Genomic DNA, 21,303 nt, shown 5'->3' with positions numbered 1-21,303 from the left:
GTAATGATCTCCCACCTTCTCACGGGGGCTTTTTCTGTGCTTCAAAGCACTTTCCTATGAATAGAATCCATTCTGTGGTCTCATTTGATCCTCCCACAGCTCTGGGCTGTAGGAAGGTAGGTACAGCTGCCCCCATCTTACAGATGGGGAAGCAGAGCTGGAGGTAAAGAAGAGGGTCAGGACCACGAGCCTGGGCCTGACTCCTGGCTCTCCAGACTGGGCCTTGGCCTCCCAAACCTACAGGGCCCACAATACCCAGGGACACGAACACTAGACCGGCAGGAGCTTCAGATCTTCCTTTACGCCGGCAACCACTGTGACCATCTGGTAAGGCCTGTGTACCCCTCTGCAAATAATATCTCCAAATGCATAAAACAAAATATTTAGGATTACAAAGAGATTATATTGAAATAAGTTATCAAAATATTTTTTCAATTGTGATATTGTGCTTTTTAATAAATGAATTATAAAACATTACCAGTGGATTGATTAAATATCATAATTTTAGGGGCTGGCCCCGTGGTGTAGTGGTTAAGTTCAGCGTGCTCCACTTCGGCAGCCCAGGTTCACAGGTTTGGATCCCGGGTGCAGAACCACACCACTCGTCAGCCACGCTGTGGTGGCAACTCACATACAAAATAGAGGGAGTTTGGCACAGATATTTGCTCAGGGTCAATCTTCCTCAGCAAACAAACAAACAAAAATCATAATTCTGAATTAGTATTGAACATAATTGATACTTTAAGATTTCTGGAACAACTGTATGTGACATGAAAATATCTGTGATTTCTATTGGTGACAAAGTCACAGGTCTTTCTTATTACTGTGGTTTGCTGCCTACATTCATAATGGAATGAAATGTTAAATTTCAATTAGAGGTTAGTGTAAATATTTTCCCCAACCAAGTTCACAGGATCCACTGCATTCTGTCTACTGACCCTTTGGGGCTCTGGGGGCCACAGGTTAAGCATCCCTGTGCCAAAAGCAGAATCCAGGCATAGAGCTGGTCAGCAGGGCCCCTGTCACCCTTACTTCTATCTCCACATGTTTTGTTCCAGTTGCCCCAGCCAGGAGACCCCTGGTGTCAGGAGCAGTGTGGAGGGGCAGCCTGCAGCCCCGCATGCCCAGGCGTGGTACACGCACGCCATGCACATGCACACAGACCTCCGCGCCACGCAGGTCTTACCTACGGCAGGGAAGGGCACAAATCGCTGGACGAGAAGGCGGGTGGCCGGGGTAAACTTGTTGGCTTTCTGCACCAGGACATTAAGGCCCACCTTAGAAAGAGAAGAAAGTGCATGTGCTCAGCGGCCTGTGGCAGGTAGGGCAGGCTGGGGAAGAGTGAGGGGCACCGTGTTCCCGTGCATTTGCTCCCCAGACCCCTGACCCTCAGGATCACTGATGTTGCAGAGCTCCAGTGTGGCTATTCAAAGCACCACTGCCCAGTCATCCTAGTTGACCAGTGCAGGAGAAAGAGGGAGGTGAGAAACATCAGCCACACACACACACACACACACACACAAACTCTCTGGGGAGGGGAGAAGGGATGGTGGGGTGGTCGCTGTTAGAACACATAATCTGCAAATAAACAAAGTGTAGGAACGCTTGATTTCCAGCCCAGCCTCTAAGTCCACCTTTCTGAGGCCCCACTGTGGGCCCAGGCATGGGCCTCACCAGACCACCAGGGCTCAGAGAGGGAGAGCCACACACCTGCCCACAGGTGACTGAGGGCTAAGCCAAGCAGCCCAGCGCAGGGCAGGGGGTGCAGTGGATATCCTGGGCTCACTGCCCGTCTTCACTCAGATCCCAGCTCCCCTCACCCAGCCCAGGACATTGGGCCCCTCCTCACTTTTGTCTTGGGTTACCCCACTCCAGTCCATCCCCTTATCTTTCTAGAACATAGGTCCAATCACATCCACCACCACCAGCTCCTCTCCACAACCTGTGTGAGCAGGTACCGTCTCCTCCACGTGGCAGTCTTGGCCTCCATAACCTCATTCCCCACTCCCCCAGCACCCCATATCTCGCCTCCATGAGTCCAGCCTGCTGCTCATCAGATGCCAAGTGAGCTTTCCAGCCTTGGGGCCTTTGCCCAGGCTGGTCCCTATGCCCGGAATGCCCTCCTTCCTTTGCTCAGTCCACACCTGTTCTTTAAGGCCCACCTCTGAGATCCACCTCCAGTGTCACTTAGTAACAGTAGGAGTCATTTACTTTTCTCTGCCTCAGTTTCCCTGTCTGTAAAAAAGGAATAGTAATATTTATAGCATCCCGGGGCTGTTATAAGAATGTACGTAAAGTGTTTGGCACGAGCTTGGCGCATTAGAGGTCTCAATAAATGAAGCTACAAAGGAAGGATGTTGCCTCTCCCAGGCAGAAAGTCGCTTCCTTGCACATCACCAGCCCCTCCTTCCTGGCACTCAGTACACACTCATGGGTGTGATGCGCCCCCGCACTGGGACAGAGGGGCCGCGCCACTTTCATCTTTCCATGCCCAGCACTTAGGGCGGTGGATGGCATGTAGCACATGCACATACACTGTGACTGAGGGATGAAGGCCTCAGCCAACAAATAGATGGAGAGATCAGCACAGACTGGAAAGCGGGCTCCTCGGAGACGGGGAAGGGAGGCTAGTCGAGGTGGAGGAAAAGGACCGTTTGGTGGGGAAAACATCATGAGCACAGACATGGAGAGATAACGGTAAGATGCATGTGGCCAGACCAGAAGATGGACATAGAGAGGCCTCTGCTCCCCAAAACTGAGGTCAGAGCCAGCCCCTGCCCTGTAGACCTTTCCTGGGAGGAGGAACCACAGGGGCTGCCGCAGGACTCCTGTCCTGAGGGGGCCTGGGCAGCCTGCTCTCGGCTCTGGCACACTTGGTGGCTCACCAGGTCATCCTGCACCCGCAGCCCTGGGTATGGCCTCAACCTGCTGGGTTGCTGGGGGAAGACGCAGAGCCTTGGGAGGGCCTCCAGGGCTGCTGGGTGCCTGCAGCAGTCAAAGCAGGGCATGGCACAGCAGGAATGGCCCAAGCAGACAGGAAGCACCAGCCCACCAGCCCCTGGTTAGCCCAGGGTGCCACAGAGCCAGGCTGTGGCCAGCCTCCATTTGAAGCCTCCAGCTGATGCTCGGAGTCCAATCCTTGCCCCCTCTGCTGGCTCAAGGGAAGGCAGGGAGGCGGGGGGTGGCTTGGACACGCCTCAGTGGTACAGTGGGGTAGGCTAGGGAGCTGCCAGCCCACACTGGGCCCCGCTGCCCCTGCTTCAAGGCGGCCCCTGCCACACAGATGGAACCCAAGTCCAGGTCTTCCCAGCTCTCAGCAGCGAGTGACTGTCTATTTCTGTGAGTCAAAAAATACCAGGAAACACGTTTCTACAGAGCACAGAAAGGGAAAGTGTGGAGGGAGGCCGGAGGACACGCAGGCGGGCATTAGTGGTGGAGAAGCGGAGGAGGAAAGGTAATGGGGAGATGCCAGGCCACGTGCTGAGCTTGTCACATGAAACACTTTACTTAAGTCCCCACTACGAGGCTTTCAGATGGGGTGTGTTGCCCCTTTTGACAGATTCAGAGAAGTTCAGACAGGTTCAGAGAACTGGAGTAACTTGGCCCAAGGATAGACAGCTGCTACGGGGCAGGTAAAGCTGGGGTTTGAACTCAGGGTCTAATTCCACAGCTTCGCTCTTAACTGCTGTGTTATTTACTTTCCAATTGTCCTCCCTCTCAACGAAGAATGCTTATTGTGGGATATGCCATTTTCTTTTTAAGACATGCCATTTAAAACTGGCTGTTTGCATAGCGAAAGCCTAAAAAGAGGGCTTGGGGCTGGGGCCCAGAGGAGCAGAAAAGGGAAGGCAGCTCCTGTCAGAGAAGAGAGGGCCCTTGAACCACACCCTCCTCCCACCAGCTAGAAACCCTTCTGGGTTCAAACCCCCCTCATTTGGAAAGATGCAGGAAGCGCTGGAGGAGGGGGAGCAGGAGCCCTCTGAGAAGCCAGCAGGCAGCTCAGGCCCTTCCCCCGGCAGCCTCTTGGGGGCAGCAGAGCTGGAGTGTGGCCAGAGGGCAAGGAGGATAGTGGTCACCGGTCGGAGCAAACACTCAAACACTCAGACTTGCCCCCTACTCCCCCAGCCCCCGCAAGCCCTCCCCTCCCTGGCCAGATCTTCTTCACTCTGGCTAGGACAGCACAGTCCAGAGTGAGTGACCCAGTCTGTCTCTCCCCGACCCCAGGCGGGAGCCCAGCGTAGGGAGGAGGAAAGAAGAGAGAAAACAATGCCTGGGTCTCTTCTGGCCTCCTTGTTCCTGAAGTCCACCGGGGTCTCCCCAACATAGACGGGGAGAGAATTAGCGAGGCACAGGCAAGTTTCTGAGAGCATGGCCCACACACCAGAGCCCAGGGGAGGAGAGAGGGACCAATAAACTGGGGAGAAGGGCTAGGAGCCGGCGAGGTCACCCCACCCACCCAGCAATCATGGGCCTGGTGGCAGGAAGGTGTGAACACAAGGACGGCAAGTGGCCAAGTGGCCACTCATTCTTGCTCCTCCCACAGGCCCCCAACCCAGGCCTTACTGTCCCAGCAGCTAGGATGGCCACAGCCCGGGAAAGAACCCAGGGTGGGCTGCAGACCGGGGGTTGGGAGCCCGTCTGTTCTGGTTCCTCGGGGGCCCTTTGGCCTGGAACATTTGGTGGAGCCCATTAAAATTAAAAAGCCAAGTGGCTGGTGGCTCTGAATGCCAGCTCGTTTTCCCTGGCATGGTGGGTCCTGTTTAAGGGAACCAGCTGGCATTAATGGCACACAACTCATCATGAACAGCAGCTAGCGATCAGAAAAATCTGAGCTAATAATCAGGTTCGGGAAAGATAATGAGATATGGAACAATCACTGCTGAGGGTCCCCCAGGGTCTGTTTTAACAGCCTCCAAATAAGCCACAAAATAGAAATTAACCAAACAGGGGCTCCATTTTGGCGGAGGGGAAAACAAACAGGGTGTGGATTTTGCACAAGAATTCCCTGTGTGGCCAGCAAACGAGGGTCCTGGGAGAAGCAAGAGCCCAGGACTAGTGGGACCTCAGCAAAGGCCCAAGGAAGCAGTGGGCCTTCTCTGGCCACTGCTCTCCAGCTCTGGCTCCCAGGCCGCTATATTTGCCACGGGGAGGTGACAGGAGCAGAGGAAGGGGAGGAAGACTAGCTTCCTGACAACCCCCCACAGTGGGGCCAAGTGCTGACCAGCCCCAAGAACTGGGGTGGGGTGGGAGCTCTATGACACAAGACCTTCAGCATCGTGAGTTATGTGGCTGATAGCTGTATCCCAGGACTTTCCCAGGCCAACAGCAGCCCAATTTCTGCAAGGCCAGCAAGGAGACAGTGGCTGGGGCTTGAGCAATGCATGTAGCCCTCTCTCCCCCAGGCTGTGTCCTCTACTCCACCCCATCCATTCAGCCCCCTGCGGGATGTTTCTATTTTGATGGGCTTCGGGCACCCCACCTTCACACATCCCAAATGAAGGTTATCTTGCTCTTCCCCACCACACCGGTCACCCTCCCTCAGTCCCAGCTCAGCTCCTCATGCTGGAAACCTAGGTGTGTCCCCAGATGGGAGCCGCTCCTGCCCCACGTCCAGCCCAATTGCGCAGAGCTGCCTGTTCCATCTGCTGGGTATCTGGAGCGTGGCTACTTCTCTCTCCGCTCCCACCGCTTCGCTTAAGTGCCGGACACTTCTCCCTGGAAAACTGACCCTTCTAACTCGGCTCCCTGCTTGCCCTCTCGCCCCACTCCAGTCCACTCTCTACACAGCAGCCACAGTGGTCCCCTAAAAAGGATATGGACTTGCTGAAAGCCTTTCAGTGGCTTCTCACTGCACTTAGAGACACGCACGGCCCTGTGTGACCATCAGGCCAGGCTGTGCTTGCAAGGCTCCAGCCACCTCGCCATGGCCCTGCTCCTACGATGAGACAATCCCCACCCCCCAGCCTTCAAGCACTGCCCCTCCCTTGGCCTCCTCACTTTTCTGCTGGAATGTCAGGCCCTCAGAGAGGCCTCCCCTTTACAGTCTCTCACAGAACCTGGAACTCCTCCTTCCATGGACCTATCACAGTCTCTCAGTACATATTTATTTACCTTCTTAAAATGTTGAGAATCAAAGTAATAAATGTATATGACTGAAAAACTGAATCATACAGAAATGTTTCTAAACTGTGAACTCTGTACTAAATATCTGTCTCTCCCAATAGGCCCTAAGCACTGGGTGCAGGGACTGTGTCTCTCTTATTCCTCACGGAATTCCTGGTGCCTGGTGAAACGAGTGGGTGCTTAATAAATGCTTCTAGAATAAATCAAGTGAATGATTTCCGAGGCAGGAAAAAAAAAAGGGAGGCTTTTCTTGTGCAGTCACTGCTGTCCACCTCAGCAAACACAGCTCTAAGGTGCTGGGTGCTGCACGCACGGGCCTAAGTCCACCTGAGTGGATGGCTCATCCACTCTGCCAGGAGGCGGAATCTTGAGGGGGTGGCCCCAAGGTCCATGAAGGCTTCTGGGAAAGGAGATTCCTGACTGAGACCCGAAGGGTGAGTAGGAGGCAGCCAGGTAAGAAGGGAGGGGGGCTCAGCCGAGCTTCAGAAGCATGAAATACCAGGTTGTCTGCAGCTGGCTCTGTGGACTCCCTACTGATGCCTGCCATAAAGGGGTCCACGAGACCCTGGAGAACAATGGAGAACGATGCCTGAAAGGAGGGATGGCATGAGAGCAGAATTTAGATCCACTCTTGGATGGTGGATAATGGAACCAAATTGTCAGGGGTTTGTGGGGGCCCTGGAGGGCCAAGGACTGGGGCAGGTCAAAGAATCTTTGAGGTACCAAAAATGCCCACCAGAGGGCGCTTGTTGTAGAATAAACTCAGTAACCAAGTGGGGCCCATGACCCTCTATAGAGGTCAATTGTCCTGCAACCTCAGCCAGCCTGTCACTTGGCGGCAGGCTCAGGAGCAAAGGGCCAAGGTGGTCAGGACAGAGCCAAGCACAAGCTAAAACATCAGTCAGCTCCAACTGCAGCTGAGTGGCTTGTTTGCCAACAACAGTGACCAGCCCTGAGCCCTGAACCACGTCCCATAGGGACCTGCTGACCACCTGCTGGAAAAACAATTACATCAGACCCCTTCCACGTAGGAGGAGACAACAACTTGTCCTCTCCAGAATATATGTGGAGCTGACATCTGTGTTGGACTTGCCACTGACAATATTACCATCTGCAGGATTCCAGAACACTTTAGATTCTGCTATAGGGTCCATGCAATGGGCTCTCCAACCTGGAAGTCACTCATAGTAAAAGCAGCAAGACAATCGTCTGGTCCAGGATTCTTAGGCTGTCAAGCCCCCTACCTCCATCAAGCCCAAAGAAGAACAATATGGCCTGAGGGGCACCCTGGACCACAGAGAACACCCACAGGTGCACCCTCAACCACAGAGCCAACCAGGGGTGATCTTGCAGGAGGCAGGGCATGCTCTGGATGAGGGACAAATATATGCTGCTGACTCAGCTTTGTCCAGAAAACACAGGCCCAGGAAGCAAGTGTGAAGGTGGGTGGAGGGTCTAACTCCATTATACCTAAAGAGCCTCTCGAAAATCTTTTTCCAGGCCCCATTGTTCTCAGGGTAACTGGGGTGGGGGTGGGGCTTGTCTACCAGGATGGGTGGTAACAGTTCTTCCAATCTGGAATCCGAGAACACTGGGATCCTTGTGTTAGCAGAATAGTGTGTGACTAAGCCTGGGTTTGAATTCCAGCTCTGCCACTGACTTCGCCTCTGTGCCTCTCTTTCCTCAGCTGTAAAATGGAGATGGAACCTAAACAGCGCCCAGCCCATGGCAGGCGCTCCATAAGTGTTAGCCATTATCACCAGTGTGATTATTTGCCCATCTGACTAGGCCAGTAAGCAATGGGAACTGGGAGGGGGAGGGGTTCAGCTCAGGGATCCCCTGGGACACCTCCTTGTACTCCAGAGTCTAGCAAGGTTAACAGACAACCACTGCACCCTATACAGAAAGGGCCCCCCAGGACTCAAACCCATTGGGAATGGAGGTCAGCACTGCCCCAACATGGGAGTCCTCAGCCAGCTAAGCCCTGGCTGAAGGTAAAGGGCGTGAGGAGCAGGCATGAGCATCTCTCATACTCTGGCTCCACCAACCCGCTCCTAACAAATCATGTAGGACTTTAATCCTGAGCCTTCCTCTCCAGCCCGGGGCCACTCTCATCCAGGACCCTGTGTCCCTGACAGTGGTCCATCTGCTGGGCTCCCACGACTTCTCTAGGCCACTTCTGCCTGCACCCCCTGTGACGCCCTGGGTCCCTGAGCCCAGGCAGGGGTTCCTGGCGTGGCTGCGGAACTCCTGAGCAGGGTCCTCACAGTACTCCATGAGTACTCCTGCTGCTCCCCCGCTTCACCATCACCTCATCGCCACCACTCCTGACATGGAGGCCATACTCATTTTCTGACAGCTTCTGGAATCTGTCATGCTCTTCTTCTCCTGTGTGCCTCTTTGTGTGCTACGCCCTCTGTCTGGAACATACAGCCTTGCCTTCGGCTCTCTCTGGTCTGTTCTATGAGAGTCAGCCCTGTGTGAATTAGGGGCCCCTCTCCTGGCTCCCACCACACCCAATGTTTCCCTTCCTCCTAATTCTGGTTATACCACAGAGTGTCCTCAGCTTCCCCGTCAGCATTTTGAAGGACACTCCAGTCTGTGCATCTGCAGCTCAGCATCTGCAAAGGGGCACATATGCACCCCTGAAGGGAATGAATGTGTCACACCCCATGGAGCCGGGGCCCAGCGGGGGCTGACCACAGAAACGCTCAACGCGAACTCTCAAACTAAAACACAGTGAGGGCTGATGGCGGCTTCCTTTGTTAAAAGACAGCAAACTGCTAGATTTCAAAAATAACTTAAGATGAAATTTCTGTTTTATTCTTGAGCAAGAAGCCAGACATTGCCAAATCTATTTAGAGGGTTCACCAAAAGCTGCTAACCCCATGCCAGTGGTCCCGCTACCAGCACAAGACTCCACTTACGGGGCACACAGACTGGGGGTCTCTGATTCTAGGGGTTGCTGGCCAAGGTCAGGGGCTCATGAGAGGGGAAATGGGCTGTGCAGGGTTCAGAGAGGAGGCTGGACACCCAAGGCCTGGTCCTCAGTCCCTGGGACCTGCCCTCGGCCTGTCAGCCCCCATCCACGCCGCCTGCTTGTAGGGACTCGTTTTAATTAATGCCAGAGCTGGGCCAACCACTGAGGCCGTGACACTTGTTTGCAGGTCATCTCCTCCTAACAGGCTCGCCCTGGGAGGGGATTTGTCACTAATTGAAGCAGAGATCAGTTAATGAGGCCGCGGGGCCTGGGGTTCGAGAGAACAAGGGAAAGGAAAATAAAATAAAGCCTCTTTCTTTGGAGGTTTTGTGATTTACACACACAAAAGAAAAGCAAGCAAGCTGCAGACTTTCCAAGTCAGAAACTCCACTCCATCTGCCGGAGTCAGACCCTCACTGTGTGAAGACGTCAGGCAGAGGGATGCCGCCACTGCTGCGACTCAGGGATGGAGCCGAGAGGGGCCTCCCCAGGCCGGCAATCAATCAGCAACCTAATTAACAAGTATTTAAGGAGCAGTGCTCCGCGCCCCACTCTGTGGGGGAGAAGACACAGGGCCTGTCCCTGTTTAACTTGTAATCCAGTGAACAATGAGAGGACAGGACACAGGGCGAACTGAGTGAGTGTGTGGGAAGGACAGAAGTTTCTAGAACTTGGGGCAGGGGGAGAATAGGATGGGCCACTGTGGTCAGGAAAAATCTCCTCAAGGGGCTCCGCAGCTAGGCAGGGAGGAGGAAGGAGGCACAGGCACAGCCCCTGGGGGCCGTGGCGGCCCAGCGTGAGGCCCCCAGTCTCTGCGGGTGAGACCCTGGCTCTGAGAGCCCTGGAGGAAGCCCAGTCCCCAGTAACTCTATGGCTTGGGCATCAGAACCCCCACCCCACAATCTGGGCCAGCTTTGGCCTTATAAGGTGGTTGGGATGGAATGACTGAGGGCCCCCTGGGTGGGACAGTGAGGACTGGGATGCCGAGAGCCTGCGGCCCTGGGAAGAAGCTGTGTTCCCATTCCTGGAGCCCCAAGCCTGCAGGAGGAGGACATCTGTCAAGGATAGCGATCCCCTTCACTCAAGCCTTTCCCAGCCAGGGCCCCTCAATATTCTTCCCATGTGGTTCCCTCCTCCCGGCTCCTCCCCACCTCACCCTTAAATCCCAAAGGAGGAAAATGGGATTTTCAAACCACTATAGTAGGCAGAGCCATCAGCTCCTCTTATCATAAGGAGCAACAAGGAGGTGACAGAGCCCTTTCTCCTCTCTCACAAGAGCCCCTGACCTTGGTCAGCAACCCCCCCCATAGAATGAGGGGTCCCCAACTTGTATGACCCCAAATGAAGTCTCAAGCTGGGTTGCAGGACCACCAGGGTGGGGTGAGCAGTCTCTTGATGAGCCATCTAAATAGATGTGGCAACGTCTGGGTTTTTGCTTGCGGTAAGATAAAAGGATTTAGGGAAGGAGTGCAATTTGGGGCATGAAATGGGGATCCCCTCCCACCTAACTGCTATTTGGAGGTGAGCTGGTCTATGTGGGAGCAGAGGAAATGAGGCCATTTCAGAGCAACCTCAAATCCCTACTTTAGAAGAAGAGTGAAACAAACGATGGTGTACACTACAACGGTTTAGTACGTCCTGCCCTGGCTGGAGTGGGCAGCCCTTTGCATCGCCCACAGGGGCCACCTCCCCACCCACTCCTGCTCTCCAAAATCTGGAGCACCAGTTTGTGCCCTCTCCATTAAAGTGCCACTAGGATCTACTCTCCTCTCTGCCTAGAAAGCCTAGCCTGACAGTCCACCCAGAGAAACCTCTGTCTCCCACACCCCTTACCCGGCCCTGACCCTCAGACAAGGTCTGGCCAGAGCTGCTGGGTGGGGCAGCCACAAAGCAGCAGGACAGAAAGGAAGGTGGGGAGTGCAGGGTTACTCACAGCGATGGAGACGGCACTGATGACAGCTCCCAGATAGCCCTGGATGAACTTGGACACAGGTGAAGGCTGGAAGACAGAGACAGAATCTCAGGCTCACTGGGTGCCCGAAGTTCCCACGCTCCACCCTTGAAAATAGCCCCAGCCAGCTAGGGGTATTCCTGTCCATCAGCCTGGAGGGATAGGAGAGAAGGAAAAAGTCTTTCTGGAAACCAAAGGGATCCAGGCCACCCTCAGTGCAGTTCCATACATGGAAATACAAGGTAGGGAGATGCTGAAGGGCTCACTGCACTTCTGCTCTGTTCTAGAAAGGTCATTGGCAAACACCGCTGGCTGGAGACAGAGAACAGCAAGAGCCAAATGGGTCATTTATGGCTGGGGCAAGCAGATGCAGTGTAGGAAGGCCCAATGTTGCAAGTGGGCTGTTTGGCACCCAGAGCACTTCTAGGTGGAAATGGCAGTGTCAAGGCTGGGTATAGCCTGACTGGCTCTCATGGCCCTTGTCAACCCATGCAGCAACTGGGCTTCCACACCAACAGAAGGCACTTGCTCAATATTTCTGTGGAAAAATACATACTAAGTTTCAACATAGAAAATTAAGAAAGAGCTGAGGAACTTGCCTTTAACCATGCTATCATGGCAATCTGGGAGATGTTAGGTTTAAGGTAAACTGGAGCCAGCCATGCGGAGATGTCCACGTGTGAAGCATATGAGCAAGATGTGGACAGAGGGTTTAGGTAGGGGGCGGAGGCGTCCTCAGAGCAAAACGTCCTGAAGTTCCTACCTCCCAGGCCAGCTCCTAACTTCCCTCAACTCTCCCCCAAGGTTAGAAAATGCCCAGACCTTCTTCTCCCCAAACTGACAGCCACCCAAGGGGACATGCGCCCCTCCTCCCATCTCACGGCCTTTGGATGGAAGTACGGGAGAATCAGCCAGGAGGGGAGGCAGCCTCGCCAGTGAAGCAGGGCCCAGCCCCTCCCCAGACAAGAGAAGGTGACCGGGCATCCACCATGAGTTCATCTCAGGAGTGCAGGGGACTTTGGGGAGGAGGTGCCGGTCCTCTCAGACTCCTCATCCCTCAAGGGCAGCCCTTCAGCTTTGCAGCCCACAGTCTGGGGGCCCCGAGGCAGCTTCCAGGCATGCCTAGAGGAAGCTTTAGGGGAATTCAGTCCCCATGTGGACCACACCGTCCTCACCTAAGATCTGGTATAAAAGCTGCCTCAGGAGAATTCTGAAGCCAGCAGAGCTCATCCCTGTCAGCGCCCCCATCACATTCCCATTTTATGGGCCTTCTTGACTTCGTGTGAACAGCCCCTTCCCAGTGGGGCCCCTCCTGAAGGGTTGGCAGTTTAAATAAGGTGCCTAGAGGGGAGCAATGCTTGACCCAGAGGAGGCAGCCCCCAGTGGTCGCATGCCACACCATGGGGAGGATGAGGGTCACCCCAGCCTGAACCTGGGCAGTGGTCTGTGGTGCTCACCTTAGTAGCATTGCGGTTTGCATAGTTGACACAAGCGTTGTGGCTCTGGTTCAGCCACTGAAAGACAATGGGGGAGAGGAGAAGTCAGGGAAGGTGAGGTCACCTCCCTGGAAGCCAGGCCTGGGCCCCTGGAGGCCACCGCCCTCCAGAAAGACGTGGGTCTGTAACTCATGGTGGTGCCATCCATCCCACAAATCAGCATGATGAACCGTCCCAGATTGCCTGGGACTGTGGCAGTTTTAGCAATGAAAGTCCCCAGTCCTGGGAAGCCCCTCAGTTCCTGGCAAACCAGGACACTGGTCCTGCCTACCCCTGCCATCTATCCTCATCCAGAGACAGACACCTCTTCTGGGATTATGGCGTATGGCTCAAACGGGCCCCCCGCCTTTGCAACATCATCCTTATTATACTACCTACTGGACAGAAGGTAGACATTTGGGCCCCTGGAAGGACGGACAGCCCTGAACCTCTTTCAAAAATATCCCAGCCCAGCGTCCTGCACCGCCTGCAGGATCCAGACCCGGACACTGTTGGACTTTTGCTCAGAGATGACTGACATTTTCTCCCACAGACAGACTGGTTTTTCTCCCTGTCCCTCTTTCTCTGCACAGACTCGCATACAGAGTTTCAGCTGTTTTTAGAGAGCCACAACGAGGACTCTCTGCAGGAGCAGAGAACAGAGGCTGTGACGCTTTTTTGTCCACCTCCCTATCTCGAGGTTGGGGGTGGATTTACCCTCCCCACAGATTTGGGTGAGGCTGATGTCAAAACGAGGCTGTGGGCCTTGAGGTCACTCGTCATGGGACAAGCAGCCAAGGGGTAGAGTGGGCAGCCAGCAATGAGCCATCCAGGCGAGGGCACCAGCCCAGCCCTCATCACCTCCATGCAAAGGTCAGAGTGACACATAATGGCCTGGGACGCAGGCTGCTGGGGACCTACTCAGCAGGGCCCCAAGTCCTGAGGTTGCTCCCAGTGGCTTCTGGGTCTGGGAGGGGTGGGAAGTGGGATGACTCTCCCCGAGGGGCCTGGATGGGAGAGGAGACCCTGGGGTGGGGAGTTCTCCCCAGCACTTGTCAGACCCTGCCTTCAGGAGCCTCTGTTTGCCAGGAGACTGTTACCTGCCAGAAGACAGTGGACGCTAGTGTCTGGTTGGGCAAGAGAAGACCGACGACCTACGAGAGAGAGGAAAGGCTGAAGAAGGCAAGCAAAACATCCCACACTTCTGCAAAGAAAAATGACGCAGCCACGAACCAGAGTGAGCTGCATCTGTACACACTGCTGTGGATGATATGTACAGACAAACTGCGGCCCCCAGTGAGAGGATGTGTGGTAAAAAAAACCTGGTTGCAGAATTATATTACAGCATAATCCCATTTTTGTAAAGAAAAAAAATCTCATCATTTATATCCATATACACAAACACACACACACACATCCATATCTCCAAGCATGAAAAAATCTGCAGCACAGTGTGTAGCTGTCTCTGGAGGTCGGGCTCCACGGTACTTTCTCACATTCTTCATGAATATTTCTGTATTCTTTTAAACAGTGGACATGCATTATTTCCGTAATTGGTGGGCAGAAGAACAATAAAAACAAACAAGCAAACAAAAAGAACACCTTCACATCCACTCAGCTAACCGGCTCCTTCACACCCTGGCCATCCCAAGGGACTTTTGCAAGGATTAAACAATCATTTCAAAGGCCTTAAGTGCTTTACAAATAGAAGTTGGGGGGATTTATATCTGTTATCTCTGAGCCCCCATGAAGCAAAACCTACACCACATTTAAGCTACTGAACACAGGTGTCTAGTAAATATTTGTTGAATGAGTGAATGAATGAATGAATGAATAAATACACACATATGGCTAAATATTGCTACAGAGGTGTGGATCCATTATTCCCAAAGCCCAGATATCACCTAAGACCTGGACTCACTGACTCTGTTTTTCTGGTTGAAGTCAAGACTAACTGTCTGATTTTGACACTGGCCAAACCTTGGACTTCAGGGACCCATGCGTGTGTCTCAAGTTTACCTTTTGGGTGCTTGTGTGCAAAATAACATGTACCAAGTACCGCTGCATATGGAGGAAATGTGCACAACCATCCACATATTGACTTAATTATTATTCCTGTAGATAAAATGGCTCTTTGGCAAGAATTTCTGTAAGGAACAAGTATAAACATTCAATACTACACAGTAAATCAAATTCTAGACATCCTCAGCAGCATTAGTAAATCATGTTTTAAACATTAAAATGTTTTAAAACAGCGAACACGCACACACATTTATATTTATTGGCCCATATCAGCTTGAATGAAATGATATAATGTGAAGCCATTCCATAGCTCCAATGAAGAATTATCTTAGGAGATTTTCTCCCAAAAATGAAATCCCAATTTGATTTGATCTTTCTTTGCAAGGACAGCTTAGGGCACTGGGTCTTAGCCTCAGCTCTGTCCCTGTGTGAACTCCAGAAGACAATCCCCTTTGGGGTTCTAGCTTTCTTACCTATAGAGTGAAAGGGTTGACCTGGGAAGTCCTATCTTCTTTAAAGTTTAAAATTCTATTCTCAGGTTCCAAGTAGTAGATGTAAAGTCAATAGAGATAACCCCATTATCTGTAAAGGGAGCCCCCAGCCCTTGCTGAGAAGTATCGGGGGACCTAGGACCTCCTGCTGGTCACCCCCCAGTCAGGAGCCAGACCACAGAGGGAAGCTGAGCCCAGAAAGGCCTAAAGCTGAGACTAGAGACTGTGAGCCAGCAAGTGTGTGTGTGCACACCTGCACACACTCGTACACATGTGCTTGTCTGACTGCCTCCCAAACCTGAGGAACCAGAGCTGCTCTCCACAGTGGGGAGCATATCCTTCCCCATCATCTGTCAGCTCACATAACACAGTGTGTGAGGAACCACATTGTCTTCTCCCCCTCCAGCCCCACCGCACCCCCTGAACTGGGCTTAGGCCACCAGGAGCATCATAAGATATAGCCCCATGGGACTCACTGTACCCACCAGACAGCTGTTGCCCAGGACACTCACTGCTCATTACATCACAGGGTCCCCTTTATGAATCCTCTTGGGGGAAATTTTCTGGTCTCAGGGTCAGAAATTTATACTTCTGAGCATCTGGTTTGCATCAGTCTTGCAGACAGTGGGCATTTAACTGTGCCTCTCTTTGCACTGACTGTCAAGAAGCTCAGGCCAGCTCTCCACGGCCCACATCCGCCAAGTATACGGACTCTCACTGCAGCTATTTTGTGCCCAAACTTCACTGCTGGCTTCCTCTTATCTTTTCGTCCCTAAACTTCCTCTGGTATCATTTTCATGTTCATTTGTTTTTTTCTAGTGGCGTGCATTTTTTTATGATATCAATTCTTTTCCAGAACAAACCACAGCCCTAAACTAAACTAGTACCCAGGCAATGTACTACACACAGTTTGTAACTAATGAGGTTTTCACCTTGTTGGCCAACCCCATCTGGCCTCCTGTCCCAACCTCCTGCCCTAACACCAGCCTGATGTCCAGGCTGGGCAGCTCTGACCCCTTATGCTTTCTTAAAGAGATTGATTGATTGCTTGATTGATTAATTTTGCTAAGCACTTCCCCTTCTGTCACTTACCATGATCCTTATTATAACTCTGGGGCTTAGACAAAATAAAGATTACTTTCTTTATTTTGCAAATGGGGAAATTGAGGTTTAGAGAAATTCAGCGATCTGCCCAAGCCTTCACAGAAAGCTAGAGAAAGAGAGTTCCTGCTTCCTGGCTTGGAGGCCCTGACTCTCTGATTTTAGGGGCTCGTTCTCTACTCATCCCCGTAAGCACAAAGGAGGACTCATGCTCCATGCCCATTTTGAGCATCTTCTATGCGCCAAGTTCCATGCTGCTCCCAGTGGAAATTTATCAGAAGAGAGGAATATACAGCACCTAACCACCATAAATACAAAGACCAAACAGGAGAATGCAGAACGTCCTTTATAACAGCTGGGCGTGAAAATGACAAGATTGTTTCACAAGGTCCTCGGGTGTGCATAAATTCTAACATATAACCAGGAGTTCAGGAAGAGAGAAGTCAGTGTGCTTTGGTTATCTGCTGATAGGAGGGACGACAGAGCTGAGGTGTGTACGTGTGTGTGTGTGCACATGTGTGTGTGTGTTCACTGGAGCAGGAAGAGCCAACAAGAGTCTGGTCTTATTGAAGCAGGAGCTTTGGGAAATCAGCAGACGTGAGTCCAGGGAGGGTGAGGTTAGAAAGCAGCGGAGCACGATGCTACACTGGCCCAACGGGGCCAAGGGAGCGACTGGAGGCTGAGGCAAGAGGAACAGGGACCCCGCCCTCCAGGTCCTACAGTTAGGCTGGTGGGGCCAGGAGCAGGCGGGTGCCAGCCCCATTCCCTATTAGGCAACACGCAGCACCATCTGCACAATCCCAGGAGCAAGAGCAGATATTTTATAACTTCCTTTTTTCTTTTTAAGTCTAAATTAAAAATAAATGTTCCTTCAGTTCTCAGATGTATATCTCTGGTGCAACCTGCCCACATTCCCTCACGCTGCCCTTTCCAGAACATGGCAGGGGAAAGGAGGAAAGCGATGGATAGAGAGGGAGCCAGTCCACCCAGCTACAATGCCAGTGGATTGCACCTCTTCCAAGAGGGAAAAGCTTCAGGCGTGGCCGCGCAGACGAGTGGAGAGAGCCCAGAATGTGGCTGGTACCAGGGAAAGTGGAAGAAGAGCCAACAGCCAGAATTTCCAGTACAGCCTCCACCCTATCTTGCTGCAGGACCTTGGCCAAATCGCACATCCTAACTTTGCTCCCATTTATAGTTCGTAACATGACTGGGGTGCCCCCCACAGCTCCCGCCCCCTGGCAGCTGTCCTCTTCGCACATCTGTCTATCTTTGCTGTTCCCCTTCCCCTCGGGTGGCCAGCCATGGGCCCTGGTGATATCACTCAGGCTCTGCTTGCAGGAAGAGTGGGACTCAAATCCTGGCTCTAGTATTTACCATCTGTGTGACCGTGGGCAAGGGACTTGAGCTCTTTGTGCCTCCGTTTTTTCATCTGTTAAATGGGGATGACTCTGGTGCCTCCCTGGATGGCCATGAGAGGAAGCAACATGGCAAGAATTTGGCACAGTGTTGGCATGCAGCAAGTGCTCACTGGGTGTTGAGTGTTAGTATTGTTCCTCTCCTCCTATCTTGTTCTTTTCTAGTCTTTGCTGGTCTCTCCTTTCTCTGAACTCCACAGTCTGCATTACACAATTGAGCACCAACTTGTGCCCCATCTTCTCTTTGAACACAAGCCATAACCCTCAAAGGATAGTGAGCTCCTGGAGCTCCCAGAGCTAGAGTCAAGGCTCTTCTCTCTGATGTCCCTCAAACCACTCAGCACAAAGCTGGGCCCACGCTACACCCTGAAGAACATCATTAATTCCTTAGCAGGAATGGTAATTAATTCTTGGCCAGGGAAAAGACCTATGATGGATTGTGACAACGACGACCATCATCCATCTCTTCCTTACTCCTTTTATTACAGTCTGAATTGCATGAGGGTGTTGACCTTTGGAGAGGGGGGCAGACTGAGTTTTTGGTCCTGATTCTTCACTCCTCCCTTGCCACAGGAGGAATGTATTTCCATGCCCTCGGCGTTGCTTGGGCCATACGACTTGCATTGGCCAACGGCGTATGGAAGAAAGTGGCAGGGTGCCAGTTCTGAGCCTGGGCCTCAGAGCCTTTATGTGTTTCTGCTGGCCCTCTTGTGCTTCTAACACTGCCACAGGAAGACAAGCCCTGACTAGCATCCCGGTCCAAGAAGGACGAGAGATGTGAAGAGGAGAGTCCAGCCTGGGTCAGCTGACTCCCAGTTGACCCCATTGAGACCTGCCATGAGAAGCAGAACTACCTCAGTCAAGCCCAGTTTAGACCAGTCAAACCCCAGGCAACCACAGATGCCTAAGGATAAATGCTTATGGCTGCCACCAAAATTTTGTGGATGTTTGTTATACAGCACTAGAGCAGCAAACAGCTGATTAATACAGGGATCACCACATATGAAGAGTGGATATGCTGTCCTTCCTCCTCCAAAATTCTGTACCGTTGCTAATGTACCTTCAATTATGTCTTCACTGGTGACGTTGGTTCCTGAGCAGCCTAGCTTATCAACCCACTCCACCTGGTGACCGTTAGCCCAACTCTGGGGCAGCCCTGGCCAGCCCAGGAAGAAGGGAAGTTTGTGCTTGAGCCTCGTCTCAGGACAGCATCAGGAATGGGGTCAATGGTACACATATGGCAACCGGCTCACAAGCAAAATTGCATCTTGACTTCAGGCCTCCTCCTTCAGAGTGTGCTAACCCCATCGAGAGATGAGGTCTCCGTCTGGGAGAGAGGAGACACCAAATATTCCAATCTGCCTGGCCACAAGTGGGACATCAACAGCTGAAGACAAGGACAGAGGAGCACGGCCACTGGTCACAATTCTGTGTTCTGCAACACTGGGACTCAGAAAGAGAGAACTTAGCAACCCCCACCCCCTTGGTTGCTGCCCATGCAAAACTGATTCAAGTGATAGGAGAGAGATTTTTTAAAAGTTTAGAAAATCTGGAGAGGAAACAGGAGTTGTGTCAAAACAGCTGGGTGAAACTTAAGTCAGGGGAAGACAACAGGGTACAGAAGCATCTTGCTTGGCAAAAATAACTGTCCCTCTCACCCCCCAGCCCGTATCTACTTGGCTAATCCCCCCTCATCCTCCAGGTTTCAGCTTAGATGTCCCTTCCTCCAGGAAGCCTTCCCTGACCCTCAAGATAAGGTTAGGTCTCCAGTCACATAGTCCCCCAGCACCCCGCCTGCCTTCCTTGCAGTATTCATCTCAGTTGAAAGTATCTGTTTGACATCTATCTTCTTCGAGAGCTTCTAGAAGCTTCAGTGGGGTGAGACCATCCGACGCTCACTCCTCACGTACCTGGGAGTCCTTACTGGTAAAGCAGCAGGACTTTGGCATCATATCCATTTCCTCCACACTGACTCACTCAGCTCTAAAATGCTCCCCTTTGTCTTCAAAAGACTTGCCATGGGCCCAGCACGCAACAATTTGCGGTTTTTACCTTCTACTTTGTCTCCATCTTCTGATTCATGTGGCTAACAATCTAAAAAATAACACTTTGGTGTATTAGGAGGGCTGCTATTTAAAGGATCCCAACTAGTTAAAGTAAACATCTTTTGTCAGATGAATGTTTGTCCCTCACCGGTCAATTCCAGCTTAACTGGAATCACCTGTTGTACGGTGTCACTAGGCCAAAATGAGCGGGTCCAGCTGCAGCGGAGCTGGGCCAGGAGGAAAGCCGGGTTTGGGATTTAAAGGTGTGAAAAAGCAGGGTGTGGGATGAGGAGGGTTGAGAGACGTCAGAAAGGCCCTGGGACACAGCGAAATCCTCATGTGACATGAACCGTCTGTGGCCCACCCCTCCTTCCCACAGACATGAAGTGACCTACACCAGCCCCTTCTGAGAAATGGGATTTCTAAGTCCACAGGATCATCTGTACTGTTAAAACGAGAGGATTTAGAATAGAGTCTGATCTCTGAACGTCCCAAGACAGAAAGCTGGTTTGGATGTTAACTAACCCAAGGCCACTGGACTCACCACCTGGATGCTCCCGGTCTGCCTTCCTGAGTCTTCCAGCTGGAGATGGGGCACTGGGGCCTTGAGTTTTAAGAGTTCCAGAATGACAGTGGGAGGGCAGAGGAGGACAGCAGTGTCACGGGGAGCTCAGGGCTGAGGAGGGAGGCACTGAGGCCACCTGGGAGAACCTCGGACCCACGAGAAAAACCCAGTCCCTGGGATCTGAGGCATTATGGGAGCCAAGGGTGCAGGGCATAGGCTGGCAGTTGGGGGGATGCAGAGAGGACAGGACTGGCCTGGAACACTGGCCCTGCCTCTCCCCAGCCACACATGCACGGAAAGGACAGTGCTGCACACCTCCTAGTGGAAACCTGGGAATAAAGCTGCCGATTACAAGAAACGACTACAGTTGGTGGGGTTCTTCCGGGAAGGAACCCGGAGAAGGGGAGCCGTGAACCACACTAGCCACGGGAACAGCCTTGGTGCACCGGTTTAGCCGCCACGCTTATGTATAAATTGGGATCTCTTTGCCACACACTGAAGGGGGGAAAAGTTCCCATCTTCAAATGTTAAGCTTAAAATAAGACGCTACATGGGTGCCAGTGGATCTGTGAAATGTGCTGACTAAACTGGCAGCAGCCTCTGGGAGAAAACCAGCTCTTTCCTCCTGAGCTCGGAGCTAGCAGGGAGGGGGCGGGGTTACTCTCAGGCCAGGCGGAACAGGCAGGGGGCGAGAGGGGATGCTCACCTGGGCAGGAGGCAACTTGGGTGTTGCTTCCAGAAGCATCTCAGTCAAAGCATCTGCTGGCCTTCCTCTCCCCTTCCCTTCATCACTCAGGGACCCAGTTCCTAGCACATTCGCTGGCAACCCATTTCTATTTTGGTAAGCATTTTAGTGGCTTCTGCATGTATATATTTCTCATGCGTTCTACCCACCAGGGGCTTCCCTAAGGTGTGGACTGGAACCTTCACTCCCCTTCAGACCAGGCGTTGGCTGAGATGCTCCATGCTACCAGGAGACAGTGGGGCCTGAGGGGAGCTGATGTGGCAGGGGGAGCCCGGCCTTGGGTGGCAGTGCCAGAATAGCCACAGTGCTTCTTCCACACAATGTGAGGCAGTGGTCAGGGAGGGAGTGGGACCGATGAGTCCTCAGGTTGCTTATCCACATCAACATGCC

The 21,303-nt window shown here is 52.6% G+C and overlaps 1 protein-coding gene across 8 annotated transcripts in view; it reads right to left on the bottom strand.

Annotated features, from left to right (window-relative positions):
• Positions 1-21,303, bottom strand: part of SFXN5 (sideroflexin 5) — a 108,024-nt gene that overhangs the window by 40,341 nt on the left and 46,380 nt on the right. For 7 of the 8 annotated variants that reach the window (XR_011426372.1, XR_011426373.1, XR_011426374.1 and 4 more), the window contains exons 7-10: positions 13,630-13,683; positions 12,512-12,568; positions 11,037-11,102; positions 1,187-1,277 (exon numbers count right to left, since the gene is read on the bottom strand). Coding sequence is in view for 5 of the 8 variants with exons in the window: in XM_001488626.7 (XP_001488676.1) it covers positions 1,187-1,277; positions 11,037-11,102; positions 12,512-12,568; positions 13,630-13,683 (268 nt within the window). In the remaining 3 variants the exon portion in view is untranslated. Of the gene's footprint in view, positions 1-426; positions 678-1,186; positions 1,278-11,036; positions 11,103-12,511; positions 12,569-13,629; positions 13,684-21,303 lie in introns of those variants that run through there. The other variant, XM_070236244.1, reaches the window with a different exon arrangement.

This window comes from Equus caballus, chromosome 15, assembly GCF_041296265.1.
Source record: "Equus caballus isolate H_3958 breed thoroughbred chromosome 15, TB-T2T, whole genome shotgun sequence".
NCBI classification, from domain to species: domain Eukaryota; kingdom Metazoa; phylum Chordata; class Mammalia; order Perissodactyla; family Equidae; genus Equus; species Equus caballus.
This window is presented reverse-complemented; position numbering and strand designations above follow the sequence as displayed.